General features: G+C 40.5%; 1 protein-coding gene across 1 annotated transcript; it reads left to right on the top strand.

Annotated features, from left to right (window-relative positions):
- The first annotated feature begins 291 nt into the window (after nucleotides 1-291).
- vangl2 (VANGL planar cell polarity protein 2) lies at nucleotides 292-18,377 on the top strand. The gene is made up of 8 exons (XM_046852518.1): nucleotides 292-918; nucleotides 5,646-5,903; nucleotides 7,768-7,885; nucleotides 9,578-10,185; nucleotides 11,256-11,389; nucleotides 12,465-12,600; nucleotides 12,706-12,949; nucleotides 15,996-18,377. Exons 2-8 carry the CDS (start codon nucleotides 5,833-5,835, stop codon nucleotides 16,254-16,256), a joined length of 1,572 nt encoding a protein of 523 aa, XP_046708474.1. The 5' UTR covers nucleotides 292-918; nucleotides 5,646-5,832; the 3' UTR covers nucleotides 16,257-18,377.
- Nucleotides 18,378-24,281: the final 5,904 nt, after the last annotated feature.

Here is a 24,281-nt window from a genome sequence, read left to right as displayed (position 1 = left end):
TATCTATCTATCTATCTATCTATCTATCTATCTATCTATCTAACACTTTATGGGGATCTATCTATCTATCTATCTATCTATCTATCTATCTATCTATCTATCTATCTATCTATCTATCTATCTATCATTTATTCATTTATTACATTGCTTTTTTTCTCATTTCTGATCATTTTTATGCGACAAATTAATTAACACAGTTTTGCGTCTGTGAGTCGGTTCTTCCAGTCGACTCTTTTTTCAGGAGTCGGTCTCTGTCTGGAGCAGGAACATGGGGGAGGAGAATCCGCGGCTCGGGGCGTAGTCGGTCCAAGAGCCACGGGTTTGAATGAAAGGAGACGGAAATAGGGGGAAAAGGAAACTAGAACGGGGAGAAACTGTTCCCGAAAGGAAATCGACTCGGAACCGTTTTCTGATCGGATCGGAACCGAGAAAGCGCACGACTCCATTTTTATCTTTCTAATTTTGTTTACAGTTTTGTGATCTCCAGATATTATAAAAGGGGGTCGTTTTTGTTTTGTTTGTTTGGAAGAAATGGGACAAATCCTTGTGCACAGAGACATGGTGCCTGAACCCGTGTTTTTCCCTCGGAACCGGTCCAGTTTTAGAGTGCAGCGTGTTTGAGTCGCTCCCATCCTGGTGCTGTGTTGATGAATGGGAGAGCACACACACACACACTCTCAATGATCTGGGAACATCTCCTGGATGGTGGTTTTTGTGTGCATTCCAACAATCCCTGATCTCCTGCAATACTTCAGCATCATCTTTCCCCTCTGTTATAAACCTGGAAAAGGCGTGAAAACACGTCTGATCTCAGTCTCTTTCAGGAGGAAAACAAAAAGCTGCGATTTGTGATTTTATTGCGTTTTTTTTCCGGCATCTCTTTGTGTTGTGATCCTCAAGAGTCCCTCCTGAAGAAAGGTAAGGGCCTTTTTCCTTCTCCTTTTTTCTTCTTCTCTTTCTCTTTTTTCTTCCCGTTTTCTTTCCCCACACTTGTGCATGTTTATTAGTAAGTTTGTGTGTGTTTTTACTCCTTTTTTCAATTAATGCAAGCATGCATTTATATGTATAGATACATTTTCCCATCACGTCTTGTCCAAACATTGAAAAACTTGGAGAAATTAAAGAAAAAGTTGAATAGTTTTATTTATTTTTGCATATAAATGTTTAATAATGATGATCTGATCTTCTTTTGTCCCAGGGGTTTGAACAGTTTTGCGTAGAAACTCATTTTCTCATTGACCGTTTTTTTTTTGTATTCATTTTCCTATCCTGTTTATTTTTTAGTTTACTTGTTTATTTATTTACATCTATTTTGCAAACACACACACACTCACACACTGACTCACACACTGTATCCGTCTCGTGTAGTTTTTCGTTTTAGATTTCGGTCCGGTTGCGTTGTTTCAATGTGGGTGGTCTCTTTATATATTTTAAACAAAATATATATAAAAATAAAGTAAAATACGTGTCATTTTCTTTAGAAAGACGATCCAGTGCATCGTACGTGACATGCACGTGTATTTAGCTCACGCAAAGTATTGTTTCTGTAGTTTTTAAAGCGCAGGCCGCAAAGCAGGCCTCGGGTTTTCGTTGAGTGGGTGGCGGGGGCGTCGTGTGACCCTCCCCCGCTATCAGCACTACTACTACCCCGGTGCTTTTAGGCCTTCCGTTTGTTCCTGCTTTATTCGAACCAGCAGTAACCTGAGAGCTTTATTTCTCACCATGACAATAGGTTACTTCCAGTATGATGATTTTTTTATGCATTTTCTTTTTCATATAATCATGTTGATAGGTTCATCATTCATTTTGAAAACTTGTGTTCTTTGCGAATGATCATCTTACAGTTGTGTTTTGTCTTTAACACATCAGGAATAATAGGTAACTCAATATCCCAACCATAACAACCACCTGTGAGACTTCTTCAGGTTATAAATCAAACCCACCACACCTCTCGCATCTCTCACACACACACACACACACACACACCTCATTCTGTAAGTTGCATTTATCATTTACTCCCTGAATGCATCATGAGGCCAAGATGACGGTATTGGATACGTCCCAAACCTCACACTACTTCACTACATAGTATAGTATGTTGAAACACGGCACCACTAATGGATTGTACAGTTGATATATTAACATTGATAATGTGCGCTCATGAGCGAACCTGATGCTCACGTTGATACGCGAGGAGAAACGTAAAACAGTAAAGCTACACCGATCCGATACTGAGATTCTGAACGTTTCAGGGCCAATATCGATCCTGAGTCATTTATTTAATAAGCAGGCATCGGGTGTGTTAGATTCTTTCCGGGATTTGTCGATACTCATGAATCCGATATTGGATTCGTCGTATGGAAAAGTGATATTGAAGAGCCGTACTTATCGAGTTTTGAAGTTTGAAGTTCTCGGGCATAATTTGAGACCATCGGATATTGTTTCATTTTTTTTTTACTTTGTCATTAATGCTGTGGTGGTGGTTTTTTTCTTGTGAGTCCCTTTAGATTGATAGGTGGCACGTGTTGGAATCGGCTCTCGACAAATGGTGACTCTGACTCGTCTGATCAGCTTTGTAAACAATTCCTGACGAGTGTGGTTGTGTGTGTGTGTGTCTGTAGGGTTGTGTGTGTGGGTGAGGGTGAGACAGAAATGCACAAAAAAAGCAGAGGTTTTCTTAGCGAGAAGATATGCAGTCTTCTCGCATGAAACGAATTGGGTCCAGCGAGAGAAAATATACCACGGTGAATCCTTCAAAACTTCAAGCTTGTTCCTTTTGAGCGTTAGTTCAGGGGTTGACCGCTTTCTGACACACACACACACACACACACACACAGAACTGTACACAAACGGATCTGAGACATTTGGTGTTCATAGTGATTTAGGCCTGTGTGGTCAAAGGTCACATGACCATGGAAACGCAGCCCCCATGTTATTCCCAGCCCTTGTACCCCTTTATTCATTCCCATGGCAATAGCCAAGCTCGGTCACCCCGGATACGACAACCGATGACTGGGGAATGTGTGTGTGTGTGTGTGTGTGTGTGTGTGTGTGTGTGTGTGTGTGTGTGTGTGTGTGTGTGTGTGTGTGTGTAAGAGAGAATGATGAGACCTTTCAGTGAGTGTGTGGATTGGAAACGTCCAGGCGTATTTTTTTTATTTATTTTTATTTCGAGTGTGTGAGAGAAAAAGTTTCTATACATTAGATATTTTTTTTTTTTAGTTCATGTTCAGGAAGTTTCTGTTGTTTGGATGTAAAGTATATGTGAGCGTAGCTTTGAAATCATAAACTTGATTTGTTGCCGTTGTTGAATGCCCAGATAAGTTTGTTGTTTTTAACGCTATTGTGTCGCTGTTAGAGTTTCACAGTGTGCTGAGAGTTTCTGAAATCGTTTCCTTTCAGAGCTCTTTGTCTAAACCTCCCCTGGTTTAACCCCCCGGCAGCTTTTAGAGCAATTCCACTCAGTTGTAACAGTATCTGTGATTTTTTTATTTTTTTTTTTTTATTTCCCTCCTCTTTTTTTAGTTTTTAATAACTGTAGTACTTTTGTTCATACCAGCACATGGACACTTTATGACAATTACATCACACTGAGACACTTTAATCTGTACTTCTGTCATACATATCTGTCATAAATACCCATCCACCCATTGTGTCTAAATCATGTATATGTATATACAGTACATATATACTTTTTTCTAGTGTGTGTGTGTGTGTGTGTGTATATATATATATATATATATTTTTATATATATATATATATATATATATATATATATATTTTTATATATATATATATCATACTGTAGTACTCTGTATGAACGTGTATTGTGACAAATAAATTTTAATTTACATACCGAAAAAAGCTAAATCCATCAGAAATTCTTAATGGTAAAATTAAAACTCATTCCAGTGGCATTTTCTATGGTTTCGATAAAATTGGGGTGTAATTGCCTAAAACCCCATACAAACCCAGGCTGAACAAATCATACATTTATTTCTTAATGGAAAGTCTAAGATTCAGTGTTTCCCGGTCTCATCATTTGATTGGATGAAAACTAAGTAGATAAATAATGGTAGCTGGAGTAATATAACTAAATGTATGTAGTTAGTTAGGCTATATAAGTGCAATAATACAGCAAGTTTTACATGGTACAGTTTAACATTCGTCGCGCTCGCATTCCAGCATTGAACTATGGTCTTCTGTCTTTACATCTCATCTAGAAGACATCTGAGACTTTGACACTGTATTAATTATGCATTAATACTGTGCTTCGCTTCAAACTATCTACGCATACCAGATTCCCAAAGATCTCCTGTGTGTGTGCTAGTTAACTAGCCCACCGACATTTCCCGCTCTAAGGGTGTCTCAGATAATACAAACGATCGTATGAGAATCGATAACATGCCCTGAGGTGGAGTTACTGAGTGTGTGGAGAAAAATCCAGTGCAACTGCTAATACAAAATGTTTCTACCTCAGGTTTATAGATATGTCGAAGAAAACCAGACGCTACTCTCGAATACTGTGTTTTTTTTATTAGTCAGGTGCACGTGTGATGCCAGTAAAGTTATGACATGCTGGTGTGAACCTGACAGGCTGCAATCATCCTAATTCCTCAAGGTTGAAGGTGATGACCAAAAATGCACATGTTGGTTTATGTGTAAATGATTTATAAATGGACCTTTTTTCCCTATAATAGTAATCACAATCTAATCTAAGCATTAATATGGATTTTTCTGTAAAATAAAAAATAAACCTGAGGTCAAGAGGTACCACGGGTGAAGAAAACACTAAATGTGTCATTTCAAGTCGTGCATGAATATGAAGCAGGAGAGCTTTAAGATGCGATGATCCAGGATTTGTGAAAGTGACTTCCTGAAGTTTGTAAGAGCAAGAAATCTCCTACGGGAAGTGTTTCATTATCAGACTGTAGTAGACGGGATGAGTGCAGGATTAAATAAGCTGCAGAAGCGAGGTGTTTGTTCTGCGTGTGTGCGACAGCCCTGAAGGCAGGAAGCTAGCAGGAGTTGATGTGATCTGTGCATGTTGTGGCAGGTTGAAGTCTTTTTCAGCTTCTGCGTTTCAAAACATTTTCCAGCCAGACTTTCTTTAAATATTAAAAAATTTCACTATATTTGTGTGTATTGTCATGAGTTGAATCGTGACTCAATCGCACATTTATATCTGATCTAAATGTGCTTTTAAATGAATACGTTTCAAGTTTTTAATACTCATTTGCATGGATGTAAAATACTTGCATGCAAATGTATGTTTGTTATTAGTGAAACCAAATTCGACATGGAGACACGATATTCTTGTAAATGTCTGAAAGCTATTATGGTGTTTTTAAACGACGTAAATCATAAGGACACCAAATGGAACTTTTGCTACGTTTCCACACGGACGGTTTTAATTGCCGGATCTGTGCATCACGACTGATTTTGGTGCTGATTTAAGACTCATCAATAAAACAAATGTTTTGTCTATTTACCCTGAGTAAAGAAAGGAGACATTATTTATTTATATTTTTTGAGTACCGTTAAAAACGGATTCGCGATTCGCTGTGAAAAAAACTTGTACCCTGTCTAATAAGATCAGCTAAATCTCACTTCTTTGTTTTTCCCCTTCCTCTCTCCCCTCTAGAGATTAGTCTTCCCTCATCTCTCCAGCCTCCAAAATAGATTCTCTCAGGAGTAAAGTTGAGCTCCTGAAGCTGCCTCTCGCTCTCTCGTCCAAATCCATCTCGGAGCGTAAAACCCAGCTGGCCGGAGCAACAGAGCGGCACAGGGGCGGAGCTGGGGTCCACAAACCCCGCCCACTGGCCCCCGACATGGACAACGAGTCGCAGTACTCGGGCTATTCCTACAAGTCGTCGCATTCTCGTAGCTCTCGCAAGCACAGGTGTGTGTACACACACACACACACACACACACACACACTTGTAGATTAACATTCCTCCCATTTGTCTTCAGAAACACCTTCAGTGTCCTAATAGCACCAAATTTTCTCTAAATATTTGAGTCATTACATTGATGGCTGTATGCTGAGCACCTTTTATTTTTGATTATATACAGTGAAACTATGAGGAAAATCTAGTACAACTCGAGAGCTTTAAATAAATAGGTTACTCATATCGAAAGCGAAAAGCCTGGTCTGTAAACAATGGATGGCCTTTAGGCCTGGGGGCTGTAGACCACATTTAAAAAAAAAAAAACCTAAGTGGGCACCTCTCAACAACAGGTGGAAGGTTTCGGTATGATTCGTTTGTGGTAGAACCACGATGAAAAAATTATCTCCAGTTTCTCATTTGTAGCCTACCCCTCATCCTCCATCCACTACTAGTGGTCTCTCTCCAGTCAGTTATTGAGAAGCATGGCTATGATTCTTAACAATACATGAGAAAGCAAACACACACATATATATATATATATATATATATATATATATATATATATATATATATATATATATATATATATATATATTTTTTTTTTTTTTTTTTTTTTTTTTAAAGCCCTTAAGCCTCAACTGTTCAGATGTAGTAAATAATTTAAATGAGAACTGTGAATCTGCCAAATGTCGTAAATGTGCGTGCGGACAACTGCAACGTTCACAAACCACAAAACTTCGTCCTGATAAAATAGCGTTATGAGAATTGTTTTTTGTCATGAGGGGAAAGAAAATAGGCCATGACCTACTGGGGCTTCCGTACAACCCACATTTCTTTCAAACAATTCATTACTCTAAGACCTGTGGTTGAAGCTGTAATTTTGGTTAAAGTCTGATGTGATTTTAAAAGTTTTATAATGGAAATGAAATGCTCCTCTGGATCCTTTGAAATGATCATTTTTGCATGTACATTTACACGTGTGGTCCTTTGCGCCACATTTATACGCAAAGCGACTTGCAGATAATAAAACTAGGCAGCTTTGTGCTTCAGCTCAGTAACTTTAGCACCGAATCACCGCTGCACCTGAACATGCATTTTTAAAAAAAGTGTATATTAAACTAAAAGTTGTGTAAAAGAATGCATAAATTTATATAAGTTTGTTCCCGATAATTGTACGTTTGTCCAAGACGGGCGAGCCAGTGGTGAATGTGGCGAGGAAAAAGTCCCCAAAAGGGCATTATGAAGAAACCTCGAGACTCAAACCCACTGTCCATTCATTACAGTTTTTATCGTTGTTGTGGTGTTCGGTGATAAACGCAAACCTGTCCATACAAACTGTGGTCCTGAGCCGTTGTAGAAGAAATGTTATATACTGATATTAAATACAGCACTGGTGCACCGAAAAAACATAATTATCATTATAGGCTGTCACTAATTCAGGGAGAACACCGGTAGTTCTCTGTGAACTCAGTCATTGAGCACCCCCATAAATCCAAAATGGTATCATCCTCGTTTTATAGCACATCTGCAAAGAATCGACTCAGGAAGAACCCGAGTCGACTACCAATCGATTCATCTGAGTCAGGGTGTGTGTTGAGTGTTTTTCATATAAGGCTCCATTGACTATTAAACACATCTTGTTGGACTGTACTTTTTTACGATACTGTTAGGAAACTATTTCAGTTAGAAGCATGTTTACAAAAGATCTTTCATAATGTATCCCCTGAAGGTGTTTTAAGTTTTTTTTTGCCTCATGTAAATCTGAAATGTCTTTAATTTTAGATTTGACGGTGTCAAGAAACAAAGATGTATTTCACTCAGTAACACAATGCGGCGCTCTTGATGTGATGTTGAACGTTTGTTTTTATTTTTCAGGGATCGCAGAGACAGACACCGCTCTAAGAGCAGAGACAGCAGAGGGGACAAATCGGTCACAATCCAGGCTCCCGGAGAGCCGCTACTCGACACAGAGTCCACTCGTGGAGATGACCGGGTGAGTCAAGTGTTCAGACCAACAAAATGCACTACAAGGACATAAATCATCCCTGTTTGTAGGTTTAATGAATCTTGTGTTCAATTAGCCGACGTTGGGGCCTGAACTTAAACCCCTTTGGCACTTTCAGACATACAGTGTCATTTTTACCTGGTGTCTGTTCCCCATTGTGTTTCTTGCGGTAACGTTTCAGCATTCGTGCTTGGGGTGGTTTTAGCGTGACTAAAAAAGGGAATCCTAGTTCATTTTTAGTGTGAAAGTTTTCAGTTCTGCATCAGTTACCTTGAGGGAAGTGAATCAAACATCAAACCACATATGCTAACGACTCGGACAAAAATTATTCAAAGCTGGAGGCGATATAAAAATTGTTGGAGAGATGGCGCTGTGTTCACCTGCCCGGACTTGCTTATCTTTGCTTGTCGCTCAATCCTCAACTAGTAAATAGGACTGGAAGTTTACACTGGGACAGTTTGCGCAAAAGGAATGTTGATACGAACGCCGTCATGCCGACTATGGAGCCGCTCGAGATTCCATGTGCGCTGGAACCCTGCCACGATTGTGCCTGTGAATGTAAACGTAACTCATGTTCATGTCTGCACTCGTTCAAAGGACCAAAGTAACCCCCATGTTGTAATAGGCTTCGGTTTCCACAACACAGCCGCCCATGAATTCTTTGGACTCGGATGTATCCTCAAAAAAGCCACCAAAGTGAAGAACGTCGACGTGAGTTTATTATAGCAGCAAAAGCGGCGAGTGTTTTTCTCTGCTTGATTTTGGTGTCGTAAAATGGCCGCATAAGCAACAGGTTTCCTTAGAATCAAGCCAGACTGAAGCAGAAGTGACACCGAAAACCACTTTTTCTTTTTAAAAGGTCAACACTGTTTTTGTGCCATAGTGAAAATAGACTCGGCAAACAGACTGACTTGTTGAAGCATATTTGAAATTCTATTTTTGACAGTTGAGACTGCGAGGAGCTTGAAAAACCTTCAGTGATGTCTAAAAAAAGAAGACACGGGTGTATAAAGTGCCAGATAATTATATGCATTTAACACCTACTTGAACCAAAGAAACTGTTCGACTGAAGTGTGTGTGAATAGATGTAGTGGAGTTGCACCATGTAGAGGTCGAACAATAGTTGATTTTACTGATAGCTAGGTTGGATCGTACTTGCCGATAACCGATAAATCAATCAGTAGATTTTAAAATGTATACTGGATAAAAAAAAACAACCGCTTCATGTACAATTGGACTGAATTTTTATTACAAAAAACCTCAAATAAATAAAAAAAAAACACTACTGAATGGTGAAAATGTGCCTAATAAAATAAACATGACTATAGTCATTTTAATAAATATTGAGGGAAGTAACACTTGTAATAGATAAAAAGTAATAAATGAAAAGTTCTATCCAAAATTAATATAAAAAAACACGACACTTTAAATAAATTGCAGATGGCATCAGTGATTCGCCTCTAGGGGCCGCTTTCGTACTATATAACACGACCCGGAAAAACTATTGATATGGATTTTTGCAGGTAGTTTGTTGTCGATTAATCAGCAAAACCGGCAAATTGATTTAGTGTCAAATCTTGATATTCTTACTGGCTAACTGTCCTTACCCTAAATTTATCAGATGATCACATTAAAACAATGAAAATGTGGATTTTCACTAGTGATCTGATCTCCTTGCAGGATGATAACTGGGGTGAGACGACTACAGTCGTCACCGGAACGTCCGAGCACAGCGTCTCCAACGAAGACTTGACACGAGCTTCCAAAGAGCTAGAGGACTCGTCTCCGCTGCAGTGCAAGCGTTTCGCGGGGCCGATTCTGAGCGGCGTGCTGGGTCTCTTCGCCCTGCTCACGCCCCTCGCCTTCCTGCTGCTGCCTCAGGCGCTGTGGCGTGACACGCTGGAGCCTTGCGGCACGCCCTGCGAAGGCCTGTACGTCTCGCTCGCTTTCAAGCTGCTGGTGCTGGCCATCTCGACGTGGGCTCTGTTCCTGAAGGCCCCGCGTGCCACCCTGCCACGCTTCTTTGTCTTTCGCTGCCTGCTGCTGGCGCTTGTTTTCCTCTTTGTGGCCTCTTACTGGCTGTTCTACGGCGTCCGTGTGCTGGAGCCTCGGGAGCGGGATTACCGCGGCATCGTGGGATACGCCGTGTCTCTGGTGGATGCTCTGCTCTTTATTCAATACCTGGCGCTGGTCCTGCTGGAGGTGCGGCACCTGCGGCCCGCTTTCTGCCTCAAGGTCGTGCGCACTACAGATGGCGCCAGCCGCTTTTACAACATCGGCCATCTTAGGTACGTGTTTGGTTGTTTTAAGGAGAAAAACAGGTCCTAGATCATTGGAGAAGGATGCAGTCTGATATTAAATAGCAGTCTGATATATCAAATTAGACTTTTCTTTTTTACTCTGATGTATAAGTGGGCACCCAAATTTCCATGAATGACTGGTAGACTTACGCTTAGTCACTGAGGAAGATATAGATTTTGTTGCCACATGTTAATGTATAAAAGTGTACTGACAGTGTTTAAATCCCACTTTAAAGCAGTCAGAGTTTTAGTTACCAACTAGAAAACAATATCTGCATTTTAGAAATATATAATAATAGTAATAAGTTTTTATTTTATGTAGCGCTTTTAAAGTTTCATCTCAAAGCGCTTTCCAAGCATAAAAGAAATAGAAATACTGACATAAAATAATGACAAATACTGCTAATAATAAATATTAGTATTAAAATCTAAATAGATAAATAAAAAAAGATCACATAAAAGCTATCCTGAAAAAGTAAGTTTTAAGAGCAGGTTTTAAAACGCTGAAAGGTTCTCGGCGAGCCTAATCTCAGTGTGGAGGGAAATGTCCACAGGATCGGTTCATGCGAGGAAAAAGCCTGATCACCCATAAAGGGTAGGAGGAACAACTAAAATCGGAGGAGCGGAGATCACTCCTTGGAGTGCAGACAGTTTAAATTTGTCAAATAATAATGTGCCATCCCATGTAGCATAAGAATTTTAAAACCTGTACAGACTCCAAAACCGGAAAAATATGCTCACAAGACCTAGTCTTTTTCCGAATCCTGGCATCTGGTCATTGGAAATGGAATGTTTGGAGCACTACTGAAACCTATTCCTGTCTTTTTATATTCTCATTGGCTCACTACATTAAAGAAATTATTAGTGTATAAAGGATCTTCACTGCAATTCACTCTCTGACCACTGGAGGGAGTATACAACCACTTATATCTCACTTATGTGACACACTCGATCAACGTTATAAACTTTATGTTCATGATAAGGAGACCTTCTGATGATGATGATGATGATTTTTTTTTTTTTTTTTTTTTTTTTATTGTAAATGTGTTCTGTTCCAGTATCCAGCGAGCTGCAGTGTGGGTATTGGATCAATACTACAGTGACTTTCCCGTCTATAATCCAGCTCTCCTAAACCTGCCCAAGTCTATCCTCTCCAAAAAGATGTCTGGCTTCAAGGTGTATTCCCTTGAAGGTGAGCAAACATGAGCAGATTTTTTTTTTAAGGATCTGTGTAATTGGTTGTGTGTAAGACATCTCATGGAAATGAACTGGTTTTACTCTTAGCACCACATTAGCCCAAAAAAAATGGTTTTGACGTAATGTTTAATTGTAAAATAACCGCTTTTCTGAAGAAACCGACATTTCTTAACTCTTGTGGTTTTTAGTTGTAACGGCAGTTATCAATAGCTACATTTTGTGCAACTGCCACACTTTCATCACAGGAAGTTTATTTATATATATATATATATATATATATATATATATATATATATATATATATATATATATATATATAGATGGGTGGGGGTGTGCATATATACACATGTTTCAGTTAAATTACATGGCACTTGTGTATCTTGTGAACATATTGATGATAGTTTTCACATGCTTTCATCATGTACCAATATTTCACACTTAAGTTTCCGTACACATCCTACACAGCTCATTCTACCACATGGCATTTACTCTGCATTGCTATTGCAAGATTTTTATAGAAGGTTTCAGTTGAACATGAGCACATTTCGTGGTAAGAGTTCAGTGGACTTCTCCCCCCAGCCCACCACGGAAGTGTGTTTCGGCATGCGGCTTAGAACAGAAAACGTGCGTTTAAAATTATCTATAAGGTTCTTTGGCGAGAAAATGGTGGTAAAAATAGTGTACAAATCATTAGACCCACCCTCACAAGCTGGAAAAAAAAGATCCAAAAAGTCCCAGTGTGCCTTCTATATTATCAGTAAGTGCAATGACGCTTCAGAAAATGTGGATGTGAGACAGCAATTTGTCATTTCCCCAAAACCAGACTCTCTTTTTTTACATGTGGTAAAGTGTGTGTTCTCTACCGATTAAACACTAAATTAACATTGCTGTCTGTGCAGGAAATGGTGGCTTATTATTTATTATGAATAAAATGTGTTTCAGCAGTAAATATGAGGGCTACAAGTACCACTGTACCGTCTTGCTCTTGTTCATTATTATCTCAATCTCTTAAGTGATCACACTACATCTCAGTTTAGAGACAAACTAATACATTTTTTGCTCCTTCACAGAAAACAGCACCAATAACTCGACCGGCCAATCCCGGGCGATGATCGCAGCAGCCGCACGCAGACGTGACAACTCCCATAACGAGTACTATTACGAGGAAGCCGAGATGGAGCGGCGGATCCGCAAACGCAAGGCCAGGTGAGGGTCGTTCCGCCTTCCGACTCTTAATTACGGCCTGATGCGGTGGTTATTGCTCCGTGATCAGCCCCGCTTAAGAGCATGCTTGTGTGTTTGGTGCATTAGGCTGGTAGTGGCCGTAGAGGAAGCCTTCACACACATCAGGCGACTCCAGGAGGACGAGGCGGCCGTGACCCCTAAGCACCCGCGCGAGGTGATGGACCCCCGCGAAGCTGCCCAGGCCATCTTCGCACCCATGGCACGTGCCATGCAGAAGTACCTGCGCACCACACGGCAGCAGCCTTATCACAGCATGGAGAGCATCATCTCGCACCTGCAGTTCTGCATCACGCACAACATGACGCCCAAAGTGAGTCTATTATAATAATAATAATAATAATAATAATGAAACCCATTTGTATACAGAATTCCGACTATAGAAATGTGGGAATTCTATAGAATATAGAATGATCAAAAGAATTCAACATATAAAGGAGAGGTAGTTTATCAATACCCATCAGCATGATTACACGTGTTCATACAAAAGTTCATAAACAAGAAGTTCATATTTAGAGACGTGTGGTTTTGAAACCTCATCGCCTGTTTTCTGTCTCCGAGCAACACGATGGCGTTTGATGGCGTTTCGTTCCCTAATGAATCAACCCTTTAAAAAGATTCTGTATCATCTCAGTGACTCGCTTATCAGCGCTGACTTGCTGCTTGCGGTTTTAATTTCACACTTAAAGCATCCTCTCGTTTTACTCAACCGTTAAATTTCACGATTAAACTTATGTTCAAAACGATATTCATGCATTTGTAACTGCAGGTTAAAGCATCACGTCCCTCCGAGCTGCGTTAAACGGTGTGTGAGTGCGTCTAAATGCCACTTCACCTTCTGTTTTCTCTTCGTTGCAAAGATGATCGAGATATTGTCAATATCGCACCCCTTTACTGTCATGTGGCAGCACTGTGTGTGTGTGTGTGTGTGTGTGTGTGTGTGTGTATATATTATATATATAATTTATTTATTTATTTTGTCCCACTATATTTCCAGAAGTATTGGGTCACCTGACCTTTCCTGCCATATGTGGTTCTTTCCAAACTGTCTAATGCGCTATAATAAAATTTTGCATTCGCTCCAACTTGGAAACCGAAACCTGTTCTAGCATGACAATGCCCCTGTGCACAAAGTGAGCTCCTTGAAGATCTGGTCTACATGCTTTGGAGAGGAAGATCTCTGCTATAAAGCACTGATCTCATCCCTACTGAACACCTTTGTGATGAATGTCAAGTCAAGTCAAGTCAAGTTTATTTGTATAGCGCTTTTCACAACAGACATTGTCTCAAAGCAGCTTTACACAAATCAACAGTGATGGTGAATAGTGTGAATTTGTCCCTGATGAGCAAGCCGTGGCGACTGTGGCAAGGAAAAACTCCCTTAGATGTTATGAGGAAGAAACCTTGAGAGGAACCAGACTCAAAAGGGGAACCCATCCTCATCTGGGTGACATCAAGAGTTTGATCATAAATCTTTCAACAATACAGAACACTGGACAGTGAGAACTAACATGATTACTGGAGTATAAGATTATAAGTGATGTTCTTTCTGCAGTCTTATACAGTCTATATGGTTAGTAGCTCCGAGTTTTATGAGCTCAGCATTTGTGGTCACCACAGATCCAGCATCAGCTTCTCCATGCCAGAGCCTTTAAACACTCCAGGAGGTCCAATGTCAAAACTCCACACATGTAGCGGGATCCAAATGGCAATGGTACGTCTCTAGATGGTTCGGGATGTTTGTGAGTTCGGCATCTACTTCTTCAAAGGTCCGTAATCATCACGAGGTGGGAGGTGACTGGAGCTGGCCAAACCTCAGGGTGTCTCGGGATGGGGAGAGAAAGAGAAGCAGTGGAGAGGAATTAGCGTAGCTGCTGTTCATGATATTAACAGCACAAGTTGATAATGTGCATGTGATCAGATGTTCTGGAGCACAAGGTTATGATGTGATGTGTGTTATGTGTAGGCTTTGCTAAAAAGATATGTTTTTAATCTACACTTAAACTGGGAGAGTGTGTCTGAGCCCCGAACACCATCAGGAAGACTATTCCAGAGTTTAGGAGCTAAATGTGAAAATGCTCTACCACCTTTAGTGGACTTTGCTATTCTAGGAACTACTAGAAGCCCAGAGTTTTGAGATCTCAGGGAGCGTGGCGGATTGTAGTTAAAAGACTGGAGAGATACATGGGAGCCAAACCATTTAGTGCTTTATATGTGAGTAGTAGTAGTTTGTAGTCTATTCGAAACTTAACAGGAAGCCAATGTAGGGACGATAAGATCGGGGTTATGTGATCATATTTTTTTGACCTTGTAAGAACTCTGTCTGCTGCATTCTGGACTAACTGAAGCTTGTTTATTAATGATGCAGGACATCCACCTAGTAACGCATTACAGTAGTCTATTCTGGAGGTCATGAACGCATGGACAAGCTTCTCTGCATCGGATATAGACAACATATTTCTTAGCTTAGAAATATTTCTAAGGTGAAAGAAGGCTGTTTTTGTAACTTGATTGATGTGATTTTTGAAAGACAAGTCGCTGTCTAAAATAACACCCAGATCTTTTACCGTTGAACTAGCGGTTACAGAACATCCGTCTAAATGCAGGTTGAGATGCTGGAGCGTCTGTATACTAGTTTTTGGGCCGATGAGCAAAATCTCAGTCTTATCAGAATTTAAAAGTAGAAAGTTATGGGTCATCCAATCTCTTAGTTCCTTAACACACTCAGTTATCCGGGTTAATTGAGCTGTATCGCCTGGTTTAGATGAAATATATAGCTGAGTATCATCAGCATAACAATGGAAGCTAATTCCATGCCTTCTAATAATATTTCCTAACGGAAGCATGTATATTGTGAAGAGCAGGGGTCCTAGAACTGAACCTTGCGGCACGCCATAATTTACTTGCATGAATGTGAACGCTGACAGCACCCCAGGTCTCCTCGCCTACATCAGTACCTGCCTTTCATAACACCCTTGTGGCTGATGAACACAAAAATCCATAATCTAGTGGAACATCTTCCCAGAAGAGTGGAGGGAATTATAAGAGTAAATTGGGATTAAATATGGAATGCAATGCACCAAAATCACATACCGTACTTATGACCAGGTGTCCCAATACTTTTGGAAATATATACACACTTTGTAGAAATTTATTTTGGCAGCTATAAACCTGTTCCTCTTTTATGTGTAATGCTGTAACTGAAAGTTTTATTACAGGCCAATTCTACAGATTTTTATCAGCCATGACACTCTAACATCCCATAAAGATGCTTAAAACGTATCAGAGCTCACAGGCAGATTGCATGGTCTTCTGTGATGTAACGCTGAACGTTCTTCATTCTTCTCGCCATGCTTCAGGCCTTTTTGGAGCGTTACCTGATGGCCGGTCCCACCATGCAGTACCAGCGGGAGAACGGCAGGGGACGCCAGTGGACCCTGGTCAGCGAGGAACCTGTGACGTCGTCCCTGCGTCAGGGCCTCGTGTTTTCTCTCCGACGCCTCGACTTCTCCCTCGTCGTCACGGTGACCGCTCTTCCCTTTTTGACGTTGGGAGAAGAGTTCATTGATCCCAAGAGTCACAAATTTGTTATGAGGCTGCAGTCTGAGACGTCCGTGTAGGAGGTGTACAAAGTGAAGAGGAAGAAGGCTCATGGTCAAAAGGGGAAAGCACCACTTCTTATTTTTTTTTTTTTTTTTTTATCTCTGAGCCTTTTTTTTTGTTATTATTATTCTCTTTTTGTTTTATTTGTTTCTAACAGTTCGTAGACATTTCAGATTTGAGTTCCTGCAAACCCGCATTTCCTACGACGACACCAAGATGGTGTCACTGTGCAGAGCTGAGGGCCTTCAGAAAAGAAGTTGCTTAATAGAGATGTTTTTGCAACACCCACAGTGAAACTGCTGATCTTGCTGAGCTGTGGGGGCAAAGTGTCAAATCCCCAGACCAAGTGTCCTTTATTTCAGCAACAAGTTTGCAAACACTTTTTTCTTTTTTTATATATAGGTCAAACGCACTGCGGACTGTAGATGCATCAGTTTATAGCTGTAAAGACTTTATATCGGTGATCGAGTTTGCTGTTTGGTTTGGATTCACTCTGCATACGATTAAACAAAACGAACGCTAAAATTAACGTCTTTAAAACGTCGTTTTTATATCGTTTAGTCGCCAGGCAGAAACGAGCCGAAAACACTCACTGGGGTTTTTTTTTTTGTTGCCGATTTTGTTTTCTTGTCGAAAAAACCAGAAACATGTTTTTGCAATACTCCAGATCTGTGCTTCACCTCACTTAAACAGCTCACATCTGAAATTTAAGTCTCGATGTGATTCATTTCTTGCAGACGAGGCGATTAAAAGTTTCCCGCTGCAGTCAAACGCCTTTATTCTCACGTGCTGATATACTAGGATTCTATTCAAATACACTCAACACTTGTGTGTGTGTGTGTCTGTGTAAAAAGAAAAAATGTGCCGTCAGAAAATGAATCATCGAACGTTCAAGCAGCTCTGTTTTCCTGCCACAGGTTGCCAATGGCAACAGTGTAGTGAATATAAAGTGAAACATAAAAGCTAAACCGTTTTTCCCGAGTAATCGAGTGAATCAAGGCGGGCGGTTGGTTGGTTGGTTGGTTGGTTGGAATCAGCTGCTTCCTAGACCTCAATGGCAGCGAATCGTAGCCTCTCTTTTTTAACACTACTGTAATGATGAACCTCTCTACTGTGCTTTACATCAAACTTGTCTACAGATTCATCATTACAACTAATATGTTTACTCTCACGTTTACTCTTCTCATGAACTGGAAACACTCCATACGTCGCCCATGTGTGTAAATAGCAGCCCCGTGTCACAGGGGCTCATAAAAAACGCGTCTGTCCTCTAGAGAACGTGTTCACCCTCGAAACGCCGACGCTGCTACTCTTAGCATTATGCAAATGAGATCAGGACTGCGTTCGCCTTCACTCCTAATGACTCAATGTTTTAGAGTGGGTTTTTTCATCTAAATAAATAAAGGGGCCTTTTTTTGTTGTTGGGGAAAAAAAAAACGAAACAGTGCTTCATGCAACTACTAAAGATTCCTCCGAATAAGGAAGGAAAGTGTTGGGTAATTTTTGTAAGTCAGAAGGTTGTCAATCATGTGACTTCTGTTTGTGTAAAACTACAGCTCAGGTCCGTGTGTGTCAGAGCGGAAATTCACGTCACGTTCGTTTTGGACACAGAGGAGCAAGAAACTTGTGCTGGTCTGCCTTACAATTCAAACAAATCCCTTTACCAGCCTCGCACCGCATGCTGAGGCCTTTAGCACACACTACACTTTTTATACATGTATTTTGGCAGCTGTAAACCTGTTCCTCTTTTTTTGTACATAAATAAAATGTCCATTTCTTTTTATTTTTTTTTAAAGAACATTTTTATTGCTGTGGGAGACTGAAAGTTTTATTACATGTAGGTTGTTTTTAAAAGAACCTCAGAGTTCTTCTTTAGGCCTAATGCATGCACATAGGTAATGAAGTTTTGTAACATTTGTACTCTTCACCTTGTTCTTTTAAAATGAAGCTAAGCCTTTAACCCTTTTTTTTTTTTTTACATTTCCCAAAAGAAAAACAGAAAATCCTGAAATAGTGTGTTGTAAAGAGATTTGTAGATTTTGTTATTGTGTGAATTTTCTTTTTGTATTATTTTGATAATTTTAGAACTAAAAATGTTACAGGCTTTTTAAATAAATGATCTTGACTTGGTTTACAAATTTGGTATTTATTAGTGTTTCTTTTTTTTTTTTAATGGACCCTAAATTTTGGTCAATGGATTTCAGATGTGTGTGTGTGTGTGTGTGTGTGTGTGTGTGTGTGTGTGTGTGTGTGTGTGTGTGTGTGTGTGTGTTTTATATATATATATATATATATATATATATATATATATATATATAATATAACAACAGTTTTATCTGTAAGAATCGCTCACTAGTACAAGATGGAGTTCTCTCAGTAACACTTGCTCTATAGTTTGTGTGTAACTGTGGTCCTCTACCCACATCCTCATCTTCACTTCCGCTGCAAATTGAGGTCCATCTAGGGGCAACAGTTCGAAGTGTCTTGACAGAACACCTAAAATTGCCTTATTTGTCGATGGTGAATACATGGTTGTATATTTGATCTATTTTGCACCTGTTAATAAAAGGCTCAAGTAGCTGAACAATAGTCAAAAGGTTATTTGCAGTGTACTTTGATACATTGTGTAGTCTGGAGTAGACATACGTGCACTGTAGGTAGTTCCTTTCTGAAACTCTTCTAACGGGTGCTATAACTGGGTGTTCCCTACTGCAAACGACGCAGATCTGTTTGTGCAACATCCGTTTTTGACACCATTTCGTTTTTCAATCTGTAACATTTTCTTACGTTTCATTGCACATCGACTTTCCAACATTTAAGAATTTGTGCCCGTAAATGTCAGTTCACTACTCATCTGTTTGCACGATTCTTTTTCTTAATTACTTAACTGTTTAGTTATAATGACAAATTCATCTCGATTTTGTACACTGCATTAATCAGGACCTGCTTTAAAGTTTGGATGCGGTGCTGCTATGACTTTAATGAGATGTAACTAGTCATTTAATATGATTGCCTTTCTGTCTTTTTACATCTCGGTGCAGTCTCGTCTTCCCTTCATTCATTTCTCATAAAATAAGGGTGTTTTCCTAGTGTGTCCAAGACCCATGGTTGAGCCTGAGGCATTTTGAGACGTAACTTTTGTTATGACTAACAATGCCTTTGCTCTTTACAGTGTTGTGTATGGTGGTGATTTTCCATGAGGGTATGTTAAACATTATATTTTAAAATCTGTAAGTAGCTACTTTAAAATTAATAAAATATAGCAGAAAGATAGAACCATAAATATTGCGTCGGTTGCCGTATCAAATAAGAAACCTTTTTTTGATTCATGACTATATTTAGTAACCGACATATTGCTGACATCAAATAAATTGGAATATTTTGAGCTCAGTCCACAACAGCTAGTCAAAAACAGAAGTAATAGCACATTGCAACCCTACTGTGGGCATGCATGACCAAAAAAAACGTTGCTCCCAAATCATATACATAATAATAATAATAATAGCTTCCCAGCAAAAGGAAACTCGAGTCAACCATGACTCAAAGCTCAATCTTTTTCTGTCAATGTTAACTTGCATATACTTCTTCTTCTTCTTTTGGCTGCTCCCATTAGGGGTCACCACAGCGGATCATCCGTCTCCATACCACCCTGTCCTTCCTCTTTCACACCAACTACCTGCATGTCTTCCCTCACCACATCCATTAACCTTTCCTCCTACCTGGTGGCTCCATCCTCAGCATTCTCCTACCAATATAACTCATGTCCCTCCTCTGCACATGTCCAAACCATCTCAATCTCGCCTCTCTCACCTTGTCACCAAAACATCCTACATGCGCTGTCTCTCTAATAAACTCATTTCTAATCTTGTCCATCCTCGTCACTCCCAACGAAAACCTCAACATCTTCAGCTCTGCTACCTCCAGCTCCACCTCCTGTCTTTTACTCAATACCACTGTTTTTAAACCATACAACATCGCAGGTCCCACCACAGTCCTATAAACTTTTCCTTTCATTCTTGCAGATACCCTACTATCACACATCACTCATGCCACTCTTCTCCACCCACTCCACCCTGCCTGCACTCTTTTCTTTACTTCTCTAACACACTCTCCATTACTTTGCACTGTTGACCCCAGGTACCTGAACTCCTCCACCTTCTCCACCTCTTCTCCTGCAACCGCACCACTTCACTGCCCTCCCTCTCATTCACACACATGTACTCTGTCTTACTCCTACTGACTTTCATTCCCCTTCTCTCCAGGGCATATCTCCACCTCTCCAGGCTCTTCTCAACCTGCTCCTACTCTCACCACAAATCACAATATCATCCGCAAACATCATAGTCAGGAGACTCCTGTCTGACCTCGTCCGTCAACCTGTCCATCACCACTGCAAACAGGAAAGGGCTCAGGGCCGATCCTTGACGCAGTCCAACCTTCACCCTGAACAAGTCTGTCCTTCCTACTGCACACTTCACTGCTGTCACACTGTCTTCATACATGTCCTACATGACCCTCACATACTTCTCTGACACAACTGACTTCCTCATACAATACCACAACTCCTCTCTTGGCACCCTGTCATACGCTTTCTCCAAATCCACAAATACACAATGCAATTCCTTCTGTCCTTCTCTATACTTCTCCATCAACATCCTTAAAGCAAATAAGGCATCTGTGGTGCTCTTCCTCGGCATTAAACCATACTGTTGCTCACAGATGGTCACCTCTTCTCTCAGCCTGGCTTCCACTACTCTTTTCCATAACTTCATGGTGTGACTGATCAACTTAATTCCCCTGTAGTTACTGCAGGTCTGAACACCTCCCTTATGCTTAAAGATAAAAAACTCCACTGCCATCTCTCCTAAACATCTCCACGTATCTACAGGTATGTCATCTGCTCCAGCCGACTTACCCCTCTTCATCCTCTTAATCGCTGCTCTCACTTCCCCATTACTAACCTTATCCACTTCCTGCTTTACTAACTCTACATCATCCAACCTTCTCTCTCTCTGATTTTCCTCGTTCATCAGCTGCTCAAAATACTCCTCCACCTTCCCAACACACTCTCCTCACTAGTCAACACATTTCCATCTCCATCCTTTATAACTTGCAGCACATCCTTCCCAGCTCTGTCTCTCTGTCTGGCTAATCAGTATAAATCCTTTTCTCCTTCCTTAGTGTCCAACCTCTTATACAGCTCCTCATATGCCTTTTCCTTGGCTTTCGCCACATCCTCTTTACCTGCTGCCGCATCTCCTTGTACTCCTGCCTACTTTTCTCATCACTCTGTCTATCCCACTTCTGTTTTGCCAACCTCTTTCTCCTTATGCTCTCCTGCACTTCCTCATTCCACCACCACATCTCCTTGTCTTGCTTTCTATTTCCAGATGTCACACCAAGTACTTTTCTAGCTGCCTCCCTCATCACTCCTGCAGTAGTTTCCCAATCACTCAACACCTCTTCACCACCACCGAGCCCCTGTCAGACCTCTTCCCTGAACCTCACACTACACTCTTCCTCCTTCAGTTTCCACCATCTTATTCTTCTTTCAGTCCTCACTCTCCTCCCTTCTTCTTTGCCTCCAAAACCATCCTACAGACCACCATCCGATGCTGTCTAGCTACACTGTCCCCTGCCAACACCTTACAGTCTCAATCTCCTTCAGGTTGCATCTCCTGCATAGCACATAGTCCACCTGTGTGCACCTTCCTCCACTCTTATCGTCACCCTATGATCCTCCTTCTTCTTAAAATAAGTGTTCACCACTGCCATTTCCATCCTTTTAGCAAAATCTACCACCATCTGCCCTTCCACATTCCTCTCCTTAAAACCATACCTACCTCATCACCTCTGTTCCCTTCACCTACATGCCCATTAAAGTCTGCCCCAATCACCAATTGTTCTTTCCTAGGTATACTATCTACCACTTCATCTAATTCACTCCAGAATCTTTCCTTCTCCTCCATCTCACAGCCAACTTGTGGAGCATAGGCACTGATGACATTTATCATCATCCTTCAACTTCCACCTTCACGATCATCAGAAACTCTCTTCACCTCCACTACACTCTTACTGTACTCTTCCTTCAGAATCACCCCTACACCATTTCTCTTTCCATCCACACCATGATAGAACAGTTTGAACCCACCTCCTATGTTCCTGGCCTTACTCCCTTTCCACTTGGTCTCCTGCTCACACAACATATCTACCTTTCTCCTCTCATATCATATCATATCATATCATATCAGCTACCTCTCTCCCTTTACCAGTCATAGTACCAACATTTAAAGTACCAACCCGAACCTCCACTCTCCTACACACTCTCCTTTCCCTGCCGTCTCTGTAGACTTCTTCCTCCTCTTCTCCTCCTTCGGGCCAACAGTAGCCCAATTTCCATCGGTACCCTGTCAGCTAATGATACCTGTGGCGGTCGTTGTTAACCCGGGCATCGACCGATCCGGTATGAAATTTTCATTTGTCATCCGCATATTTGATTTGGCACATGTTTTACGCTGGATGCCCTTCCTAACGCAACCATCCCCATTTATCTGGGCTTGGGACCGGCACTAAGAGTGAACTGGCTTGTGCCTCCCTAATGGCTGGGTTGTTAACTTGCATATACAATTTTCCATATTTTCCATAATTTGTAAAGCTGTACCTGTCAGTCTAAAGCAGGGGTCACCAACCTTTTTGAAACAGAGCTATTTCTTGGGTACCGATTAATGGGAAGGGCTACCAGTTTGATACACACTTCTGAAATAACAAATTTGATCAATTTACCTTTAATTATATGTTATTATTAATAATTCATTATATTAATCTATAAATAGTCATCTATATTTTAATATTGTCATTTTTAAATTCATACCAATGCAAGTGTGATTTTGTCAGGGAGCCACCAGCCACGCCTTCCTCCAAGGCTCTAGCTCTCACTCAGCCCCTCCCTGCTCTAATCACCTTCACCTGTTCCCATTACCTTTCCCCTTTATAAGGTCCCGATTTCACCTCACTCACAGTCGGATTGACTCATTGCCATAAGAGATCTACCAGACTTCCATGCGCCTGGCTCCACCTCGTAGTAAGCGCTCAAGATAGGTTTGCTTTAAACGGTTCACATTGACGATCATCCCTGGACTACCCGCGGTACGGATTCTAGCCACGTTACGGATTCTACCCGCTCTCCGATTTGTACTTCTCCACAAGCTTCTGCCTTGTATATATTCAGACTAAATAAAGACAAGGTGTTTAACCATACTCCGGTTTTCGACTCTTGGTCTATCCGTGACAGATTAAAAAAAGAATAGCAACAGCTCACTGGTAAGTGGTGCTATGGTGAGCTATTCTTAGAAAAGGCCTGTTGGTGACCCCTGCTCTAAAGACTGTTTCTTGTGAAGACTGTGTTATAAGATGATGTGAATTAGGCTTAACAAATACCGTGCTGTGGAAAAGGCATCTTGGATCTTCTAAATCACATTTGGCATTTAAGTATTCTTAAATCACTGTCTAATAACCAGCTTCATTGTTGGTCTTTTATGTCCATGATTTGCAAATGACCAGATGGGGAGAGAGAGAGAAAACCATAATATTAAATCCATGTATAATCTATGTCAAAATGGTTGATCTCTCTTTTTGGTTGATTTAATCTAATGTATTAGATACCCTAAAATTAGTAGAACACAATAATGTAAGAGTAGCCCAATCTCTTTGCCTCCACCTGCATTATAAACCATTAACTAATAACTTTCAAAATTCATACTAATATTTTTATAATATATGAACTCATACAGATAAATCTACAGCTAGCTACATCTTTATATTTGCTGAATAAACAGGGATTGTGAACAGGTGTGGCAGTAATCAGGCCTGGGTGTGACTAGCGAAATTGAATTCAGGTGTGATAAACCAGTTTTAACAGGGGGGAAAACACTTTTTTTTTTTTACATAGGACCATGTAGTTTTGGATTTTGTTTTTCCTCAATATCAAAAACTTGTTCACTTTTACTAATATTTAAATTAGTAATTAGTCTGATGATCGGAAA

The sequence above is a fragment of the Silurus meridionalis genome, chromosome 6 (genome assembly GCF_014805685.1).
Source record: "Silurus meridionalis isolate SWU-2019-XX chromosome 6, ASM1480568v1, whole genome shotgun sequence".
Lineage (NCBI taxonomy): Eukaryota > Metazoa > Chordata > Actinopteri > Siluriformes > Siluridae > Silurus > Silurus meridionalis.
This window is presented reverse-complemented; position numbering and strand designations above follow the sequence as displayed.